The sequence below is a fragment of the Copadichromis virginalis genome, linkage group LG14, assembly GCF_057382275.1.
Source record: "Copadichromis virginalis isolate Kocher_CV1m ecotype Utaka linkage group LG14, C_Virginalis_male_GT1.1, whole genome shotgun sequence".
Lineage (NCBI taxonomy): Eukaryota > Metazoa > Chordata > Actinopteri > Cichliformes > Cichlidae > Copadichromis > Copadichromis virginalis.
In genome coordinates, this window is record NC_140631.1 from 5566978 (window position 1) to 5584703 (window position 17726).

The following is a 17726-nucleotide window of genomic DNA, read 5'->3' on the forward strand; positions in this document are numbered from 1 at the left end:
ACTAAATTTGTGAACATCTATGGTTTGACTTTGCATGTGTGGATTGGATGGGTTGTATACATAGTGACGAGAAGTAGTAATCTCATAATAATAAGGTAGTATTGATTAATGCAACATGTGAATATTCTTTTTTGAAGGTAAAACTGAAGGTAACACACTATATTTAATGGAGTGGCTTATTATCATTAAACAAGGGTGACAGTTTCTATATAATAACTTGGAATCAAAGTTGCAAAATGCAAACCTACTATTAAGAGCCTACTAGATTCTTTGTGAGAAGAGTGTCAAGCCCTTCACAGAGACGGGCCCAAATGCCAGACACAGACACACACTGAAGGCCATCACCATGGTAACTCATTGACTTCACTGCTGACAGAAGTGCAAGCCAATGAGAATGAAAGAGTTGATTCATTTGAAAGTTATCATTTCATTGGTTAATCATAATTTCCTCTCTTTCTCTGCCTTTGCTATTGGCTGAGATTTTTTATGTTACCTCACATCACATGCTTATCTCTCTTCCAGTTTAATGGTTATTCACTATATTGCTCAAAGTATTCACTCACCCATCCAAATCATAGATCCAGGTGTTTGAGTTACATTCATGGCCACAGGTGTATACAACCAAGCACCTAGGTATGCAGATTAATTGACAAATTTTTGTGAAATAATGGATCAATAGCGTGCAGAGTTTGCAAACTTTCTGCAGAGCCAATTTCTACAGTCCTCCAAACTTCTTGTGGCCTTCGGATTAGCTCAAGAACAGTGTGTCAAGATCTCCATGGGCTGCATCCAACATTACATCAGATACAGAATCGTTAACGATGCAACCACTAGACCAGGGGTGGGCAATCTCAGTCCACAAGGGCCGGTGTCCCATGTGTCCTCGAACCAACACAGCTGATTTAAATGGCTAAATTAGCTCCTCAACATGTCCTGAAGTTCTCCAGAGGCCTGGTAACGAACTAATCATGTGATTCAGGTGTGTTGACCCAAGGTGAGATCTAAAACCTGCAGGGACACCGGCCCTCGAGGACTGAGATTGCCCACCCCTGCACTAGACAGTGGAGAGGTGTTCTTTAGAGTAATGAATCACACTTCTCTGTCTGGCAATCAAATGAATGAGTTTGGATTGCCCGGAGAACCGTAATTGTCTGACTGCACTGTGGCAAGTGTAAAGTTTGGGGAGGGATTGTGGTGTGGTGTGGATGTTTTTAAGGGGTTGGGCTCAGTCACTTCGTTTCAGTGAAAAGACCACCTAATGGTTCATACAAAGCATACAAAGACATTTTTAACAATTTCATTCTCCCAACTTTGTGGGAACAGTTTGTCAGTGTGCAGCTATCACATTACTACTACATGTGCCCAGCTACTATATTAGGTACACCTGCATACCTTGCAAATTTATTTGGCATATCTGTGGCTGGCTGTTTTCTGTGGCTGGCTAAATGCATGATCCCTCTGTGTGCCTATTAAAATGGTTGATCACAGTTTTTTTTTTTTTTTCAGGTTTTGTAGCCTTTACCACTAAAATTTTAGTAGGAAGCCACATACCAAGTCCAGTACTAGCAGCAATCCCACTGCAGTTTGGACTTGACTAATCCAAATACACATGAACCACTGTTCATCTTTAATGGTAATAATGACTCATAACTTCTTAAAGTTTGCTCTCAACATGGAATTAGAAAGAAATATCAGGTTTTGTAGTCCTGTTTCCTGGTTATTACACAGAAACTACCAAATGTTTTTATAGGTCACACCATTCACATATTATAATAATAGTGTAATATGTTAAAGCATCAACCAATATTACCTTATTATTACAAAAATACTACCACAAAGCAGTATAGAAAAATTCTCTATTGTTAGCAAAATATAACTATACTATTGCTAACTGGTTTTGCCCCATACTCATGTTTTTTTCCCCACAATATAGTTCCTATTTTGGTACAATTATTACCCAGTTACATGAATTTCAATGTAATATTACACAGCTATACCTGTGTGTCAATAATATGTATCAACGGTAGTTGGCTACTACATGGGTATTAATTTGGTAATTAAGTGGTATTAATGTGCTATTTCCATATTATTGCTTTCTTATTTCGACCTTAATTTACCACCTTATTTCTGAGTCATAATTTAAAGCCCTATCACTGAAATATCGACTTATAATATAAACTGCTCCATCATGTTTTGCTGCTTGGTTATTTCATTCATAGATGGATCAGAACTATACTAACATTCACATCAGTTGGGCTATACATTGACATTGTCGTGTTGACTGCAAACTCATGAGGATAAAATGAAGATAAAATAGTCTGTCTTTAACAGTCAGATATTGCATTGGTCTCTAATTAAAAGAATGCAACATTCCTGGTTCAAAGTTGTGTAGCAATCTGTAACCTCAGTTGAACCATTTTGTTTATAATAGAGAGAAGTAGCAGTGGAGATAAAGTTGCTGAGAGTTCTGCAATCCTATGAGCTAGCTGTCGCTCTGGATCAATTGCTAAAGTGTGGTATTAGCACCTAGTAGTCGTACAGGTAGTGCAGGGGTCTTTTGTCCTTATAGTGCGGCTCCGCGTGGTTTGGGAAAATAAATTAGAAGTATTTAGCTGAAGTGTATTTTATTTCTGTTAGTTATTTTTTTAACTTGTAGTTCTAAATTGGAAGATTGTTGTGACATTGTAATATAAAAATAAAATGATATTTTATTATTTTTTCATCGCTCAAAATAAGCGTCACACTCGCGGAAGCCGGTGTACCCGCCGAAACGCCGTGCATTTATCGAGACTTTCAACCCCAGGTAGGCCAGTTATGGATCTTCGGGTCCACATTGTCAGCAGCTATTCTCCACCGTGAGAATGTTAAAAACAAACACCGCTCACGCCTCACAGATGGCAGCTTACAGTCCTGCGTAAAGATGAAAGTACAGCCCCATTGTAAACATATCACGGCAGACCCGACGATGTTTCCATGAACATGCTTTTCAGCATCTCTTTATTGACCAATTTTCACACACTGTTGCTGTACGCATACAGCCGGCTGTAGCTTTTCAGCTCACAGCCCGACATATACCAACAACAGCATAGATAGCACAGACGTTAAGGTGGCGAGTCGTGATTGTGGGTGCTGCTCTGGTGCGTCCGCCTCCCCTGCAGCAGTGCTGCAGACCACACCCGGCCACACACATTAACCAGGTAAAATACATATTTAGGCAGGATTTTGCAAATATTTATTTTTAATTTTTTAGCAGCATAGTGCTTTTTTTCCAATTATTTTTTAAAAGTCAGGTCAAGGCTCCAAAAGCCCAAAGGCGATATAAGGGTGGCGGCTCACAACAGTTTTTGTTTGCTACATGGATCATTTTAGTTCAGCTGGGTGTCTTTCCTTTTGTTAGATTTCTTTAAGAGTTCAAAATGTCTTAATTACATAAATAAAATGTAATTTTCTCTGTAGCACTTCATGGATTTCATAAGCAACACACCTTAGTTGTTTCACACAAAGCATTAAAGTAAAAAACAATATATACAGTATTATCTTAATTTTAGATGTCAAAAAGTATTTGCGGCTCCCAGTGTTTCTGTTTTGTGTGGAAACAGGGTCCAAATGGCTCTTTGGGTCTTAACGGTTGCTGACCCCTGAGGTTGTGACACCATCAGTTGGATTGACCTGCCATTAGAGGTCAAGCCACAAGCTCCTGTAACTCTTTAAGGGTGATGTTTAGATGTTTGAGATGATGCCATAACTTGTGGTGGCATTTGTGATTGATGACTGTTTAGGGTACATTCCAAAGTGGTGCTGTCACAACTTTCTGCTGCATTTCGAAGCAATGCCATGATGCAGCCTTTTGTACCATGAACTGCTACAGATGTTTAGTGATGATACCATGAGTTGCCATGGCTGTTTGGGAGTGTTTGAGGCTGAAGTCATGATCTAGTGAGTTTTCAGTGTCACTCTGTCTCTGTTAAAACAGAGACAAAGTTTCAGTTTTCAGTAGACTTAAACTGTTCGCCTCTCTTCCGAATACTTCTGAAATATTTGCGGGATGTTTTATGCAAAGTTTTCATATTATATATCCTTAAAAACAGAAGTGAAATTAGCGCTAACAAAAAAACATGCAAAAAGGAAAAAAAGAGTGTAGAGCCACTGTGACGTTGCACACCGCCATCTTCATGTATCTTATCTTACACTCTTGCTCTGCTTTTAGATTGTTTTAAATTTTCATTTATTTAATCAAATAATTAATTAATCTAATGATTTATTTTCTTCAGTTTATTTTTATCTTCTTATTATGACACGTTATTTATTTGGCTTGTCAATCACCTGTGAAACACTTTGACCTGGACTTAACTGCATGACAGGTTCTAAACACAGATAAGATTATAGCAGCTAAGGTAAACATGACAAACATACATTAAAAAATAGCTTAAATAGGTGGAATGGCGTGCTGCTCAGTAAAATAAAATACAATATGAACAGACTTTTTTAAGTTTTAAGTAAAAACAAAACTGAATTTAATACAAAAAAGTAAAATTAGTTTAAATCAATTTGAACAAAAACAAAGTGATAATATGAACAAATAAAACATAAGCATAGGAAAACTCAATTTAAAAGAGTTTACTAAATGTAGTAAGACTAGACTATTTTAACGACTCAAGAGCTCAGTAGCATAAGATTTAGGCTTCTGTTAATGATATGATATGCTATGATATGACATGATGGGTTACTTTTCAACAAATGACTATCAATAAAATGTCCTTTGCAGTGGTGGAAACACTACAGTAATATGTGTGAATGTACCTTAAGCACAGTGCAGGGCTCAGTGTGTGTGTACATGATAATTCCTTGGCTCTGCAGTGTTCTGATCCTCAGGCTCAGTTTCAACTCTGTTTGCAGCTGGCCAGAGAGTCTGTACTTGATGTAGCTGTTACCTGAGAAACTCAAAGATGAATGTCCTGCACCAAAAATAACAACAACAAATGTTAGACATTACTCTAGAGTTACATTACAGTTAGTTTTTACTTGTTGTTCTTGCATTTTTTAGTTTCATGCTGACTTTGGATTGTTTCTCTTTTGCTGACATATGTACCTGCACACTCTCCAAGTTTGCCTTGTGGACACTGGCATGCATAACGCCCTCTATTGGCCTCTATTGAAACACACTGCATGTCTGGTGGACAGGGTTGGTCCTCGCATTGTTCTGACAGGACAGAACAGCTGTCATCTGTCATACATACACACATGCACACAAAACACAGGGACAGAAAGTAAGAAACTATTGAGAAACGATCCCAATGAAACTCACAGTAAGAAACAATAGAAGAAACAAAGACAGCAAGGGGAGTTTAGCAAGTACCCAACTCACTCCACTTAACCTAAGCTGCAGTGCAACTGGATAAAATTACTTTAATTTACTTTACCAGTCACAAAGTGCTATACACAAAAAAGGTATCTTACATGTAGTCTAAGGCAAGACTGCAAAGAAAAACAATTCTGATTTACCATTGCATGTACAGCGTGAGGTCCGGTGAAAGCGAGGTGAGACAAAGCTGACCCGTGGGTTACTATATGTAGCGAGATTGTGTGAATCCAAGACAATGCTCTGTTCGCACTGAGCCCCACGACAGTCTAATCCAGAACAGTTCTTATCCAGGATAGCTGATACTCTAAGCACTTCCTCCAGGTTTCGCCGTGATGCACTTAGTTTTTGGGTGAGGTAGGCTGCCTTATAGTATCCACCACCTGCTTTTTCCATGGTGATGAGCATATCCAGCTGTTGCGTCCCTCCAACTGGCTGCAAACTTAGCAAATGCAGTGAGTCCTGCTGTTGAGTAGCAGCACACTGCTGGAGCACATTTAACATGCTTTTCAAGTACAACACCACAAAGTCTTGTGGTGCCACTCTCTCAAAACGCACTGTCACTGCTTCACGCAACATGTCTGGTGTTGCCTGCTCCACATGCACACTTACGGGTACAGGAACAGCAAAGCGGCCATCACTGACACTAGCATTAAGAAAGTACCTGCCTGCATCCAAACCACCCAGGGCTATGATCTTTCCATCATGAGGACTAATCTTAAAGAGACTACGTTGAGCTGAAGGAGCGTGACCAAAAGTCAAAACATCATAAGGGTCAGCATCGGTGGCATGTAGCTGACCAATCACACCACCAGGAAATTCATCCTCCATAGTAACAATATGAATGTCCAGTGGTACTGCTACTGGTCGATGGAGGCTCTCCTCAATCACCCTGATTGTGAGTATGGAGGAGGATGACAAAGGAGGCTTCCCCGAATCTGTCACCTGCAGGAAAAGTCAGATCAGAAGTCAGAAGTAGAAAAACAACCAATGAAAAATATTAAAAGTATAAACTAGATTAAAAGATATTTGAAATATGCAACCTTTCTTTTACTTTAGCTTTTTTAAATGAGGATATTTCAAAAATATATTTTTTGACATTTCTACCTTTTTAACAATAGCAGTAGACATATAGACAAAAGACAGAAAAGGCTATCAAAATAATTCACCACTAGAATGTACCTCAGCCAACAGGCTCTAATATTTTAAATACCATTTCGACAAACATGAATATATACCATTTTAATTGCTGCTTTAATTTTTTTTTTTTTAGCAAGGTACAACATTTTTTTAAATTGAAGAATGTAGAACTTGCTGAGCAGCAGGCATTGTGGCCAAATTGTGACACAGCAATGGTAGATACATGCTTCGCTAAAGTTTGCTGAACTTAAAACCAGTGTTGGGCAAGTTACTTTGAAAAAGTAATTAATTACAGTTACTAGTTACTTCTTCAAAAAAAGTAACTGAGTTACAATATTCTAAAAGTAATTAATTACTTGAAAATAACTATTGCGTTACTTTAAATAAAATGTTTAACCCTCTGGGGTCCAGGGTATAATTGCCCATTTTTAACTGCTTTTGATTTTCCCTCTACATTTCACCTTTAAAAGCTTTGCCTTGTTTGGTATCATCCTTTTCAGCACGACCTAACGTGTCTGAATTTACAGTTATGTTTTCATTTTGACATGCTGTACTAACACAATTGATCTAAAATCAGACAAAAAACATAAAATCCGAGTAGAAAAAGTTATATATTTTTTTCTCATATTTTTATTGAGAGACAAGTGTACAGTGGTTTACAATGACAATACAATCTGTTCCCCTCACATATTTTTTAGTTTTTCTTACATGAACAGATACGATAACACACACACACACAGGCACACCCACACACACGCTTAAATAAACAAACAAAACAAAACCTAATAAGAAACCCAAAACAAACACAAACAACAAACCCCAAAACACACACACACAAAAAAAAAGGGGGGGGGGGGGGGGGGGAAGAGATATGATATTAATCAGCTGGTAGAGCGTGTAATGACTTGCAATAGTCTACGAAGGGGCCCCAGATACGATAAAATTCTCTGTATTTGCCCTTCGCCACAAGGCCTATCTTTTGCAATTTAAGAAATGACATTACATCTCTAAACCAAAAAGAAACTGAAGGTGGCTTTGAAGATTTCCAAAGGAGTAAGATGCAACGTCTAGCCAAAAGTGATGTAAAGGCTAAAATTTTGAAGTGTGTAGGGTCGGTTAGACCAGTGTTGACTGGAAGCCCAAAAACAGCTAGAAAAGGGTCCATGCAGATTTGGGTCCCAAGAGCCTTGGAAAGAATAACTGAATACTGACTCCAGAAGCCATGGAGTCTTGGGCACAGAAAGAACATATGGCCTAGGTCACATGGGGTGGCATGACATCTCTCACACTGATCCATCACTTGTGGGTAAATCTCAGACAGACGAGACTTTGAATAGTAAACCCTGTACAACACCTTGAACTGGATAAGTTGTAACCTGGCACAGGACATACTATAACGGACATTGGATACTGCCTTCTCCCATTGCTGATCCGAAAAAATTACTCCTAACTCCCGCTCCCAAGCCCCCCTAATTTTAGCAACTGAATGGACATTTAAATCCATAAGTTGTTTATATATTAAAGATATAATTGACTTCTTATTGGGTTTAAGGGATAAGAATTCCTCCCACGGTTGGACATTTGGAAGAAGAGGGTAGGAGGGGAAGAGAGCAGAAGTGCAATGCCGTGCCTGAAAATAACGGAATAGATTGGTAGCCGGAAGATTTGTTTCTGAACACAGGTCTAAAAAAGTTAAGAAAGTACCATCTTTATAGAGATCCTTAAACGTATTAATACCATGACGCTTCCACTGTACATAGGTACCATCAATGAGGCCAGGAGTAAACAGATGGTTCTGCGTGATGGGCATGTGTACTGACGCAGAGATGTACTTAAAATGACTCCTGAATTGTGACCAGACCCTTAGACTAGACTGTACCACGGGATTTTGGGTGAAATGAGAAGGCTTAAGTGGTAGTGGAGAGAACAATAAAGCTTCTAAGGATGAGGAAGTGCACGACAGGCGTTCCAGTTTGCACCACAGCAGTTCTTGAGATTCAAGCCAATGGGTCAATTTGTGAACATGAGAGGACCAATAGTAAAATAAAAAGTTAGGCAAGACCACCATCAAATGTCAGTCTCTGTAATAATGATTTCCTCACCCTGGGGTGTTTCCCTCCCCACAAAAACGATGTAACTAGCTGGTCTAACTTTTTGAAAAAAGCTTTAGGTAAAAATATAGGAATACTCTGAAATAACAATCGAGGCAAAATGTTCATCTTTACAGCATTGATCCGACCAATTAGGGACAAAGGTAGCGATTTCCATCTCTGAAAATCCGATTGAATTTGAGTCATTAAAGGGGAGAAATTGGAAGAGTACAGAGAAGACAAAGTACGAGTCACGTTAACTCCCAAATACTTAAAGCCGGCAGGGCTAAGTCTAAAAGGAATGTCAGATTGTTTAAGTGTAAGACTCAAAGAATTTATGGGGAAACATTCACTTTTAAGAAGATTTATTTTGTAACCTGACAGAGAGCCGAACTTGTTTAATAGAGACACAATCGATGGTATGCTAGATAAGGGATCAGAAACATATAGAAGCAGGTCATCTGCATATAAAGACAATTTTACGTCAAGGCCTGACCGGGAAATACCACGAAAATGAGGAAGAGCCTTCAAAGCTATAGATAGGGGTTCAATTACAATAGCAAAAAGTAGGGGGGACAGGGGGCAACCCTGTCTCGTGCCGCGTGACAATGAGAAGTAGCCAGAGGAAACACCATTCGTATAGACACTGGCTTGGGGTGCCTTGTACAACAGTCGAATCCATGAAATGAATCTGTCCTTGAAACCAAATCTTTGCAAGACCGCAAAGAGAAAGCTCCACTCCACATGATCGAAAGCTTTCTCAGCATCAAGTGAGATAACTACTTCTGAATTAGTGGTCGAGTGTTGGGAAAGAATGACATTCAAAAGCGTGCGGACATTAAAGAACAGCTGGCGGCCTTTAATAAAGCCATTCTGTTCATCTGAAATAATAGTAGGAAGAACCTTTTCAAGGCGAATTGCTAAAATTTTAGCCAAGACTTTAACATCAACATTCAGCAGTGAAATAGGCCTATACGAGGTGCAAGACGTAGGATCCTTACCCTTCTTTAAGAGAACAGTAATTAGTGCTTGAGACAATGTAGGGGGCAATAGACCACGTTCAAAAGATTCATTATACACTGAAAGAAGTAGTGGGGCTAACTTGTCTACAAATGTTTTTAAAAATTCAACTGAAAACCCATCAGGTCCTGGTGCCTTACTATTGTGCATGGTCTTGATTGCATGCACAATTTCATCCAACCTAAAAGGGGCATCTAATTGTTCAGCTATAACAGGATCGACAGTGGGCATTATAAGACCGTTAAAAAAGGAATCCATCTCAGAGCCGTCAGCAGCAGATTCAGATTCATATAGGGAGGAATAATACGTCTTAAACACCTCGTTGACTTCCTTTGAATCAGAGACCAAGTTGCCTGCCGCATCTTTAATGTGAGAAATTAATCGAGAAGAGGCCTGACGTTTTAACTGATGGGCCAAAAGCCTTCTGGGCTTATCACCATGTTCATAATAAGTCGCACGCGCACGAAGTAAGAGACGTTCAGCATCTGCCGTAGAAAGTAAATCAAATTCGGTCTGCAAGTCAAGTCGTCTTTTATGCAAATCAGGAGTGGGACTGTCAACAACCTGTCTATCTATGTCACAAGTCAAGTCAAGTGGCTTTGTGGCTTTTAGTGGAATGGGCAGAGAAAGAAATTATTTGCCCACGCACATATGCCTTAAGAGATTCCCAAAGTAATGACCTCGTAACAGTATCGCTGTCGTTAAACACCATAAATTCATCAATTGCGGATTTGATAAAGGTAACAAACCCCTCATCCGAAAGCAACAAAGAGTTAAATCTCCAGGGTGAGGAAAAAGAGGACTGGGCTATGAGCTTGATGTCAACGGTAAGTGGTGCGTGATCGGAAATGACAATAGGATGATATGTAGATGACAGTACTTTTGGAATAAGGGAACCGTCCACAAAAAAATAATCAATCCGCGAAAAGGACTGATGTACCTGAGAAACGAAAGAGTACGCTCTGGTAGTAGGGTTAGAAAACCTCCAGGGATCTACAAAACCATTCTGAGACATAAACTCTGAAATAGACTTGGACATAGAGGATTGGGTCAGGGTCCGAGGATTCGAGCGATCTAAGGCAGGATCAATAACACAGTTTAAGTCACCACCCAATATCAAAAGATGAGTATCAAGGGAAGGGAGACTACTCAAAAGTGCATCTGTAAAACCTGGATTATCAAAATTTGGCGCATACACATTGACTAAGAGGACGGGTACATTGTACATGGTGCCTACAACAACCAAATATCTCCCGTTTTTGTCAGCTTTAATCTCAGAGGCTGTAAACTGTACCCTTCTGTTTATTAAGATCGCCACCCCCCTGGCTTTTGAATTAAACATTGAATGGAAAGTATGACCTACCCATGGGCACCTGAGCCTAAGATGATCCCAATTTCGCAAATGGGTCTCTTGCAAAAACATTACATCACTCTTTAAACGTTTAAGATGCGAGAATATTTTAGATCGTTTAATTGGGCTATTCATACCTTTGACATTCCAAGTTAAAAATCTAATACCACAATTGCCTAAGGACTGACCTGAAGTACTGGTCATTGCAGAAAGATAAAAGAGAAAATACTTATTTCTTCACCCCCAAAGAAAGAACAAGTGGGAAAAACACACTCACACAAACACACAAACGCAAACCCACAACAACAGAAGTACAGCTTCAGAATAAAAATAATAATAACACGTCAAACACACCCTCCCGCCTCCCCCCTGCACAGCAAAAGCCCCCATCCCCAAACGATGGAGACGGCAGTGCACGCTCCCACCCGGAGCAATCTAAACAAAAACGCTCCCGACTACGAAACGAACCGTGTCAAACCAAAGCTCCAACAGAGTCATTTCTCAATAGATTAAAAGGCACAAATAAAATAAAAATAACCCAATTATATTTTACTATTAGACAGGTAAAACAAAACAAGTGTTTGGCAGAGTAACAAACTTAGCTTACCACAATGATGTTTGGATTTGGATCATGCGCTATTTCAAACAAACAAACATTGTCCCGCTATATTTTTATCGCGTGGTTATTGTCTTAATATATTCCTTGGCCTCATCTGGCGAGACGAAGTCGCGCTGCATTCCTTGATAAGTGATCCGCAGTTTTGCCGGATAGAGGATCCCAAATCGGACTCCCTGGATGCCGCGAAGCTGGCGACGGACCTCATTGAAAGCCGCACGGGCCCGCGCTGTCTTAGCGGTGTGGTCGGGGAACACAGAAATGGTCATATTATTTATCTGCACCCTCTGCAGCTCCCTGGCCTTTTGGAGAATCCTAGCACAGTCCGCGTAATAGTGCAGCTTCACAACCATAGCACGGGGGCGTTCACCGGTGTTAGGTTTGGGGGCCAAAGTTCGGTGGGCTCTGTCTACAAGCGGCTCCTTCCCAAGCTGAAATGCCTCCATCAACAGCACGGACACATCTGTAGCGGACAGGACGTTCTCCTCTGGCACACCAACAATGCGTATATTATTGCGGCGAGACCTGGACTCCAAATCCTCACATTTATTCTCCAATTTGGCCAACTCCTTTGACATCGCATCCACTTTGGCTTGGAGGTGGACAATATCATCCGTGCATGTGGAGAGAGACTGTTCCATCTCCGTAACTGTGCTCCTGAGGCCAGCGAATTCCTGCCGCATGGTAGTTATATCTGAGGAAAGGTCCGTTTTTAGTTGCTGTATGTCGGACCTGATAGACGTGAGATTCTCCGCAAACGCTGCCGTCAGTTCCTTTTTAAACAGTGCTGAAATTTCTTCACGAAGTTCAGAGAGGAGTTCACCCTTCGTGAATTTTTCCGTATCGACGAGCGGCGTGTCGGGTGACCCAGGCAGTGGCGAAGTTTTACCACGAGGCGGGGATGCAGTTTTAGCAGCAGGCCGCAAGTTCTGCTGAGAGGTGCTTGCGCTCTTATTAACCTTACGCGATATTGTAAACACAAAAAGCAAAAACAGTCTTGTCTCGGAACTATACAAAAAGAAAAAACCCATCAAAATGTGCCTGGAAATGCTAGATAATAACTAGACTCTGCAGGAGCTACGCTCGGTGCGACCTACGCCATAGTCACCTAAACCGGAAGTCCCGAAAAAGTTATATTTTTACTGTAACAACAACAAACATGTTTAATGAACCATATTTCATAACTTTAAATGCAAATATAAATTGCCAATTTTAAAATCATATGCACACATTTTGCAAACAACAAAGCTATTTGCAGGCATTTACCTTTTACCCCTTTTTTAAATAACCACTTCAAACTATTTACATAACCATCAGCTGTTCTGCATTCAATAAGATGCCACACAAATTATTTCTGTCCACTATAAAGGAGAACATCACAGCCTGATACCTGCAGGTCTGACAGCAGCAGGTGTATCACTCCTATTCTCTACCTGGAGACAGCAGTCGCCTCAATGTTCTGACACACAACACAAAACTATCCACAACACTACACACTAACTACAAAAGACAACACATTAACTACACACTCCAAACATGCTAAATGTTACAAATTTCTCACATCTCAAAACTCGCACTCTCTCTTTTTCTGCTGTCTTTCTCTCTTTCTCTCTCTTTCTCGCCGTCACTCCTAAAACTTCCCCCTCTTCCTAAACAGCCAAATGTCATGTTGCCATATCAGGGCTCGCAAAATTTCAAAATCCCTGGTAGCCCTTCGAATAAAAAAGATAGAAATTTTTTGATTGATGTTTTGTTTGGTTCTAATGGGGGCCTTTCTTAAAATTACTGGTCCCAGTAACAAAGGCGCTTGTCGACTCTGAAATCGAGGGAAAACCAACAACACACCCGGCAGAACATTATGTTATTTACACGGGTGCATATAAGTGGTCCGCATGTGCGCATTCGCTGTCAAAATAAAAGACGCGCACCAGATAAGAAGTTGCAACGCAAGTTTGCGTCCATATAAAAGGCAGTTTTTTTTGTCCGCTAGAGTGGGATTTTCATGGCACATTCTGCACCAAATCTCTGTGCATTCATCATTTGTTTGAAGCCAGCTCACCTCCTGCAACCACTTTTCCGAGAATACGCGCTTCTTTTGTGGTTCGGACTCCTTCTGACATTTCTTTGGAGGTGGAGGAACACCAAAGTAATTGCTTAAAGGAGCTTGCTTCTTCGACATCTTTAAGAGTTCTAAACAAATGTCTGTCCTCCTCCAGAAAATCCTATGTACGCAAATATGCGTTGCAACTTCTTATCTTGTGCACGTTTTTTATTTTGACAGCGAATGCGCACCTGCGGACCACTTACTGTATGTGCACCCCTGGTTATATAGCTCGTCATATTGCAGCCACAGAAATTCATTTGTCCATGAAACCATAAAGCTGCACTTTCTTTTTGCCTTATAGTCTGATTTGTCATAACTTTTCCGTTTTGTGGTAAGCTTTTCTTTGGCTGTCACTTCTTCACCCTGACCTGTCTTATTTGGCTCAGCAGAACTGAAATATATATCCTCCTGCTTTTACACACGCACTCACATAACGCTCAGCGATTCTCTGCACGATCAACCTCTCACATGTTTAAGCTTGCTGCGGGAGATTTCACTTGTCATGTTTAGTAGTTAGTAAGCTAACGATTAATAAGACGATGTCAGAGGAATTGGTGCACAAATTATCATCACTCACCAATCAGTGCTGTCACTCTCTATACACAGTTCGCGCGATTGCAAAGTGAAAGCAAAAAACAAGCACAAATTCAAACGCGATTTCAATATGTCACATATTGACAGTGGCTCACCGATGCCAATGATATAATTACCCAGCTACATTTCCGAAAGAATGCAAAAGCATTGACATATATTTTTCCTTCCTATGATAGCCCGACGGGCAGGGCAGAGATAGATTTTGGTAGCCCGACTGGAAAAATCGCTAGCCCCGGGACGTCGGGCTAGCGATTTTGTGAGCCCTGCATATCATTTTTGATTGGTCGGCATGGTGCATTTTTCCACCAAGACCAAAGGGCTTGCGCTGTCCTTAGACGTTAAACGTGACAAAATTATTCAGGAAAAAACGCTGTGTATATATTGTTTATCATGACTCTGGTTTTACGTGGCCTATCAATGCAATTTAAAAACTGGTATATATCACCTTGTTGCTTTGTCATCTTGAAGTAGTCATGTGATTGGCTTACCATGACTACTTTATTCTTCCTCAGTCAAACAGCAGCACTCATGCAATTGTTTTGTCCCCTTAGTTCCAGGTGTTGTGCCAAAAAGTGATTGTTGAGCAGACAGTGATTGCCATCTGCGGGAGCACTCGCAGCTGCTTAAATCTATAGCGTACAGATTACTTACGTAGACAGCTACTTCCGTGCAACTGATATAAGGTGCGGTAAGCTGAACAGAGCTTCAACCGTCTGTTTGCTGAAAAATAGTAACGCGACCGCACCTTATTTTCTTCTTCGTAACGGTAACGGCGTTGTAACGATAGAAATTGTAATAGTTAGATTACTCATTACTGAAAAACGCGGTTTTTCAGTAATTACAGTAATTGTAACGCTGTTATTTCCATCACTGCTTAAAACTTAAAAATCTATCTTTTACAATAGTATGACAGTAGAGAAGAATGACTGAAAAAACTTTGTGTGGTGTAAACAACAATTTGACTCTACCTGTATCTGAATTACATATTCTGTTGCCAGGTCCCTTCTGAATACTTGATTGGCTACTAGTGTCCCATCTTTTTCCAATACAAACTCCCTCCCTTCATTTCCCAATAAGATACGGAAGTCGAAGGGTGGGCCATTTTGAGAGGAGTCCTCATCAATGACTGACAACTGCAGGATACTGGTACCAATTGGCTTGTTTTCCTGGTCAAGGGAAGCCAAGACGATGAATCATTATATGCATTTCACGTTCAGTCATAATTCCTAAACTGAATTTAAATCTTATTAAAATTAAAATTAAATGAAAAATACACATCTGAAAAAGAATCTACAGGAGTGTAATCAACATTCCGGCAGAATAAAACAAATGTATAGTCTTTTAATAGACTATTTCAGGTTCAAGGGTCATTCATAATGTCATTCTTCATGAGAAACATGACAAAATAAAATGAAGTAGGTATCTGTGCTCATAACAGTTATAAATAGAGATGAGAATTTTTTTTATATGCTTGGCCTGTGTTGCAATATCAGATTTCACAGCAACTGTAAGCTTTCCTTTTTTTCACTGACTAATTTTTAGAGACGCTGATATAGGGAAGGGGACAGGCGTACTTAAAGCACTGACTTAGGAATTTAAGTACTATAGTTCACCTGAATTATTACATGATATTGTTATATTTGGGTTCAACTGAAGATTGTGAGGATTATTAAGATTACCTGTATGACAGCAGAGAGGTTGGCCGGTGAAAAGGTGGGTGGATTATCATTGATGTCAGAAATGTCTATGTTTACCATCACAGTGGAGGACATGGCAGGGGTTCCACTATCCAAAGCTCTTATGGCAAGTGAGTAGCTGGGAACCTACAAGGAAAGAGACAACAGACAAATCAGGAATGAAGCATTGGCGCCTAATGGTGAAGCCAGAAAATCTACTTTTGTAGCAGCACAGTGAAGTTTTCATTTTTCATTCAGCTAGTTTCAAATTCCCAAACATTTCAATGGAATTCAAATCTGGCCTTTTCTTCTTGACTATAAGTGTCTTTTCCTCTACTTTTTGAGCCATGCCTAGGTATAACTATATTCAGGCACATGAGCAGATTTGGACACATTTACAGATTTCACACCAAAAGAAAATCTATTATTCAACATTTTTTTTAATATGAATTTATTTATTTGTACTCGATCAGGAAATCACTCAACCCATTTTTGGCTGGACTTGAAGGTGCTTATTTTTATCCCCACTGCTTCATACTCAGCTAAAAACTGTTCCCGTGCAAGCTCGATGAAGCCAACAGAACACATCATCTACAAAAACCAATAATGAAATAAAAATAATGAAAAACAAAATTCCACTATAGAAGGTGTGACTATTGGATTGAGTAGATCCTGAACGTGTTCGTTCCACCACCTGACTAAATCCCCTGTCGAGGTCAGCACCGCTGTACACAGTGTGTTTAGAATACTGCTTCCCCCTTCTGAGTTGTCAGACGATTTGCTAGAACCGCTTTGAAGGCAACCAAGAGTCTCCAAACTCCTGCCACACCAGAGTTTTTCCATCAGCCACTAGCACAGCTGCACTCCCCTGAGTCTGCCAGTACCTGTCTGCTGCCTCTGAAGTCCCACAGGCCTGCTAAGACTCCTTCATGATTAGACTCCTTCAGGACTGGCGGCTCCCTTCATATCCGGTATCCACCAGTGACTAAGCTGAGTGCAGCTGTGCTGGTTCTGGGATTAACACAATTAACCTTGCAGTAGCAGCCAGTTGAGCTGTGGAAAATGGTCATTAGCCTTGTCCATAGCCTCCTTCGGAGTGTAGTCAAAGCTCTGTTGGAGCCAATCGCCTCCTCACAGCGAAATAAATAGTATTGAGCAATCCTGTTATTTTTCCCCAATTTTATAGGCTCCAAACGGTTGTACGAATCAACAATTTCAGTTTCAATAAGAGATTACAGGATGGCCCCAACCTCAGCAACAGGACCACTCTCAGCATTGACCGAGTGCGTTTACTTTTGGAACGGTGCCTTCATTTCGCCCAGGCAGCTCTGAACCCCACATCCAGAACTTTTTGAAATTTGTTGAGAAGGTGAGAGATGTCATTATGGAGGCAGATGAAACCATAGTCTTATACAATGTTACATCTCTCTTCACTTGCATCCCAGTCACCAAAGCGGGATAACCCCAACCTCAGCAACAGGACCACTCTCAGAGCCAACCAAGTGTGTTTGAACTGTGTGTTTATTCCACCTATTTCACATACAAGGGTCAGTACTACAGGCAGAAACATGGGCGTGCCATGGGCTCCCCAGTTTCACCCATCGTGGTTAATTTGTACATGGAAGAAGTGGAAAAGAGGGCTTTGCTATCCTACCCTGGAACACCACCAAGTCATTGGTTCAGGTATGTGGATGACACCTGGGTGAAAATCAAATCTCATGATGTTCCAGAATTTACAGATCACATTAACTCGGTGGACCAACATATCAAATTCAC

General features: G+C 40.4%; 1 protein-coding gene across 4 annotated transcripts in view; it reads right to left on the reverse strand.

The window, feature by feature from the left end:
* fat3a (FAT atypical cadherin 3a) overlaps positions 1-17726 on the reverse strand; it is a 179253-nt gene that overhangs the window by 16694 nt on the left and 144833 nt on the right. For all 4 annotated transcript variants that reach the window (XM_085479106.1, XM_085479105.1, XM_085479104.1 and 1 more), the window contains exons 18-22: positions 15954-16097; positions 15243-15440; positions 5503-6304; positions 5090-5224; positions 4801-4955 (exon numbers count right to left, since the gene is read on the reverse strand). In XM_085479106.1, coding sequence (XP_085335232.1) covers positions 4801-4955; positions 5090-5224; positions 5503-6304; positions 15243-15440; positions 15954-16097 — 1434 coding nt within the window. The remainder of the gene's footprint in view (positions 1-4800; positions 4956-5089; positions 5225-5502; positions 6305-15242; positions 15441-15953; positions 16098-17726) is intronic.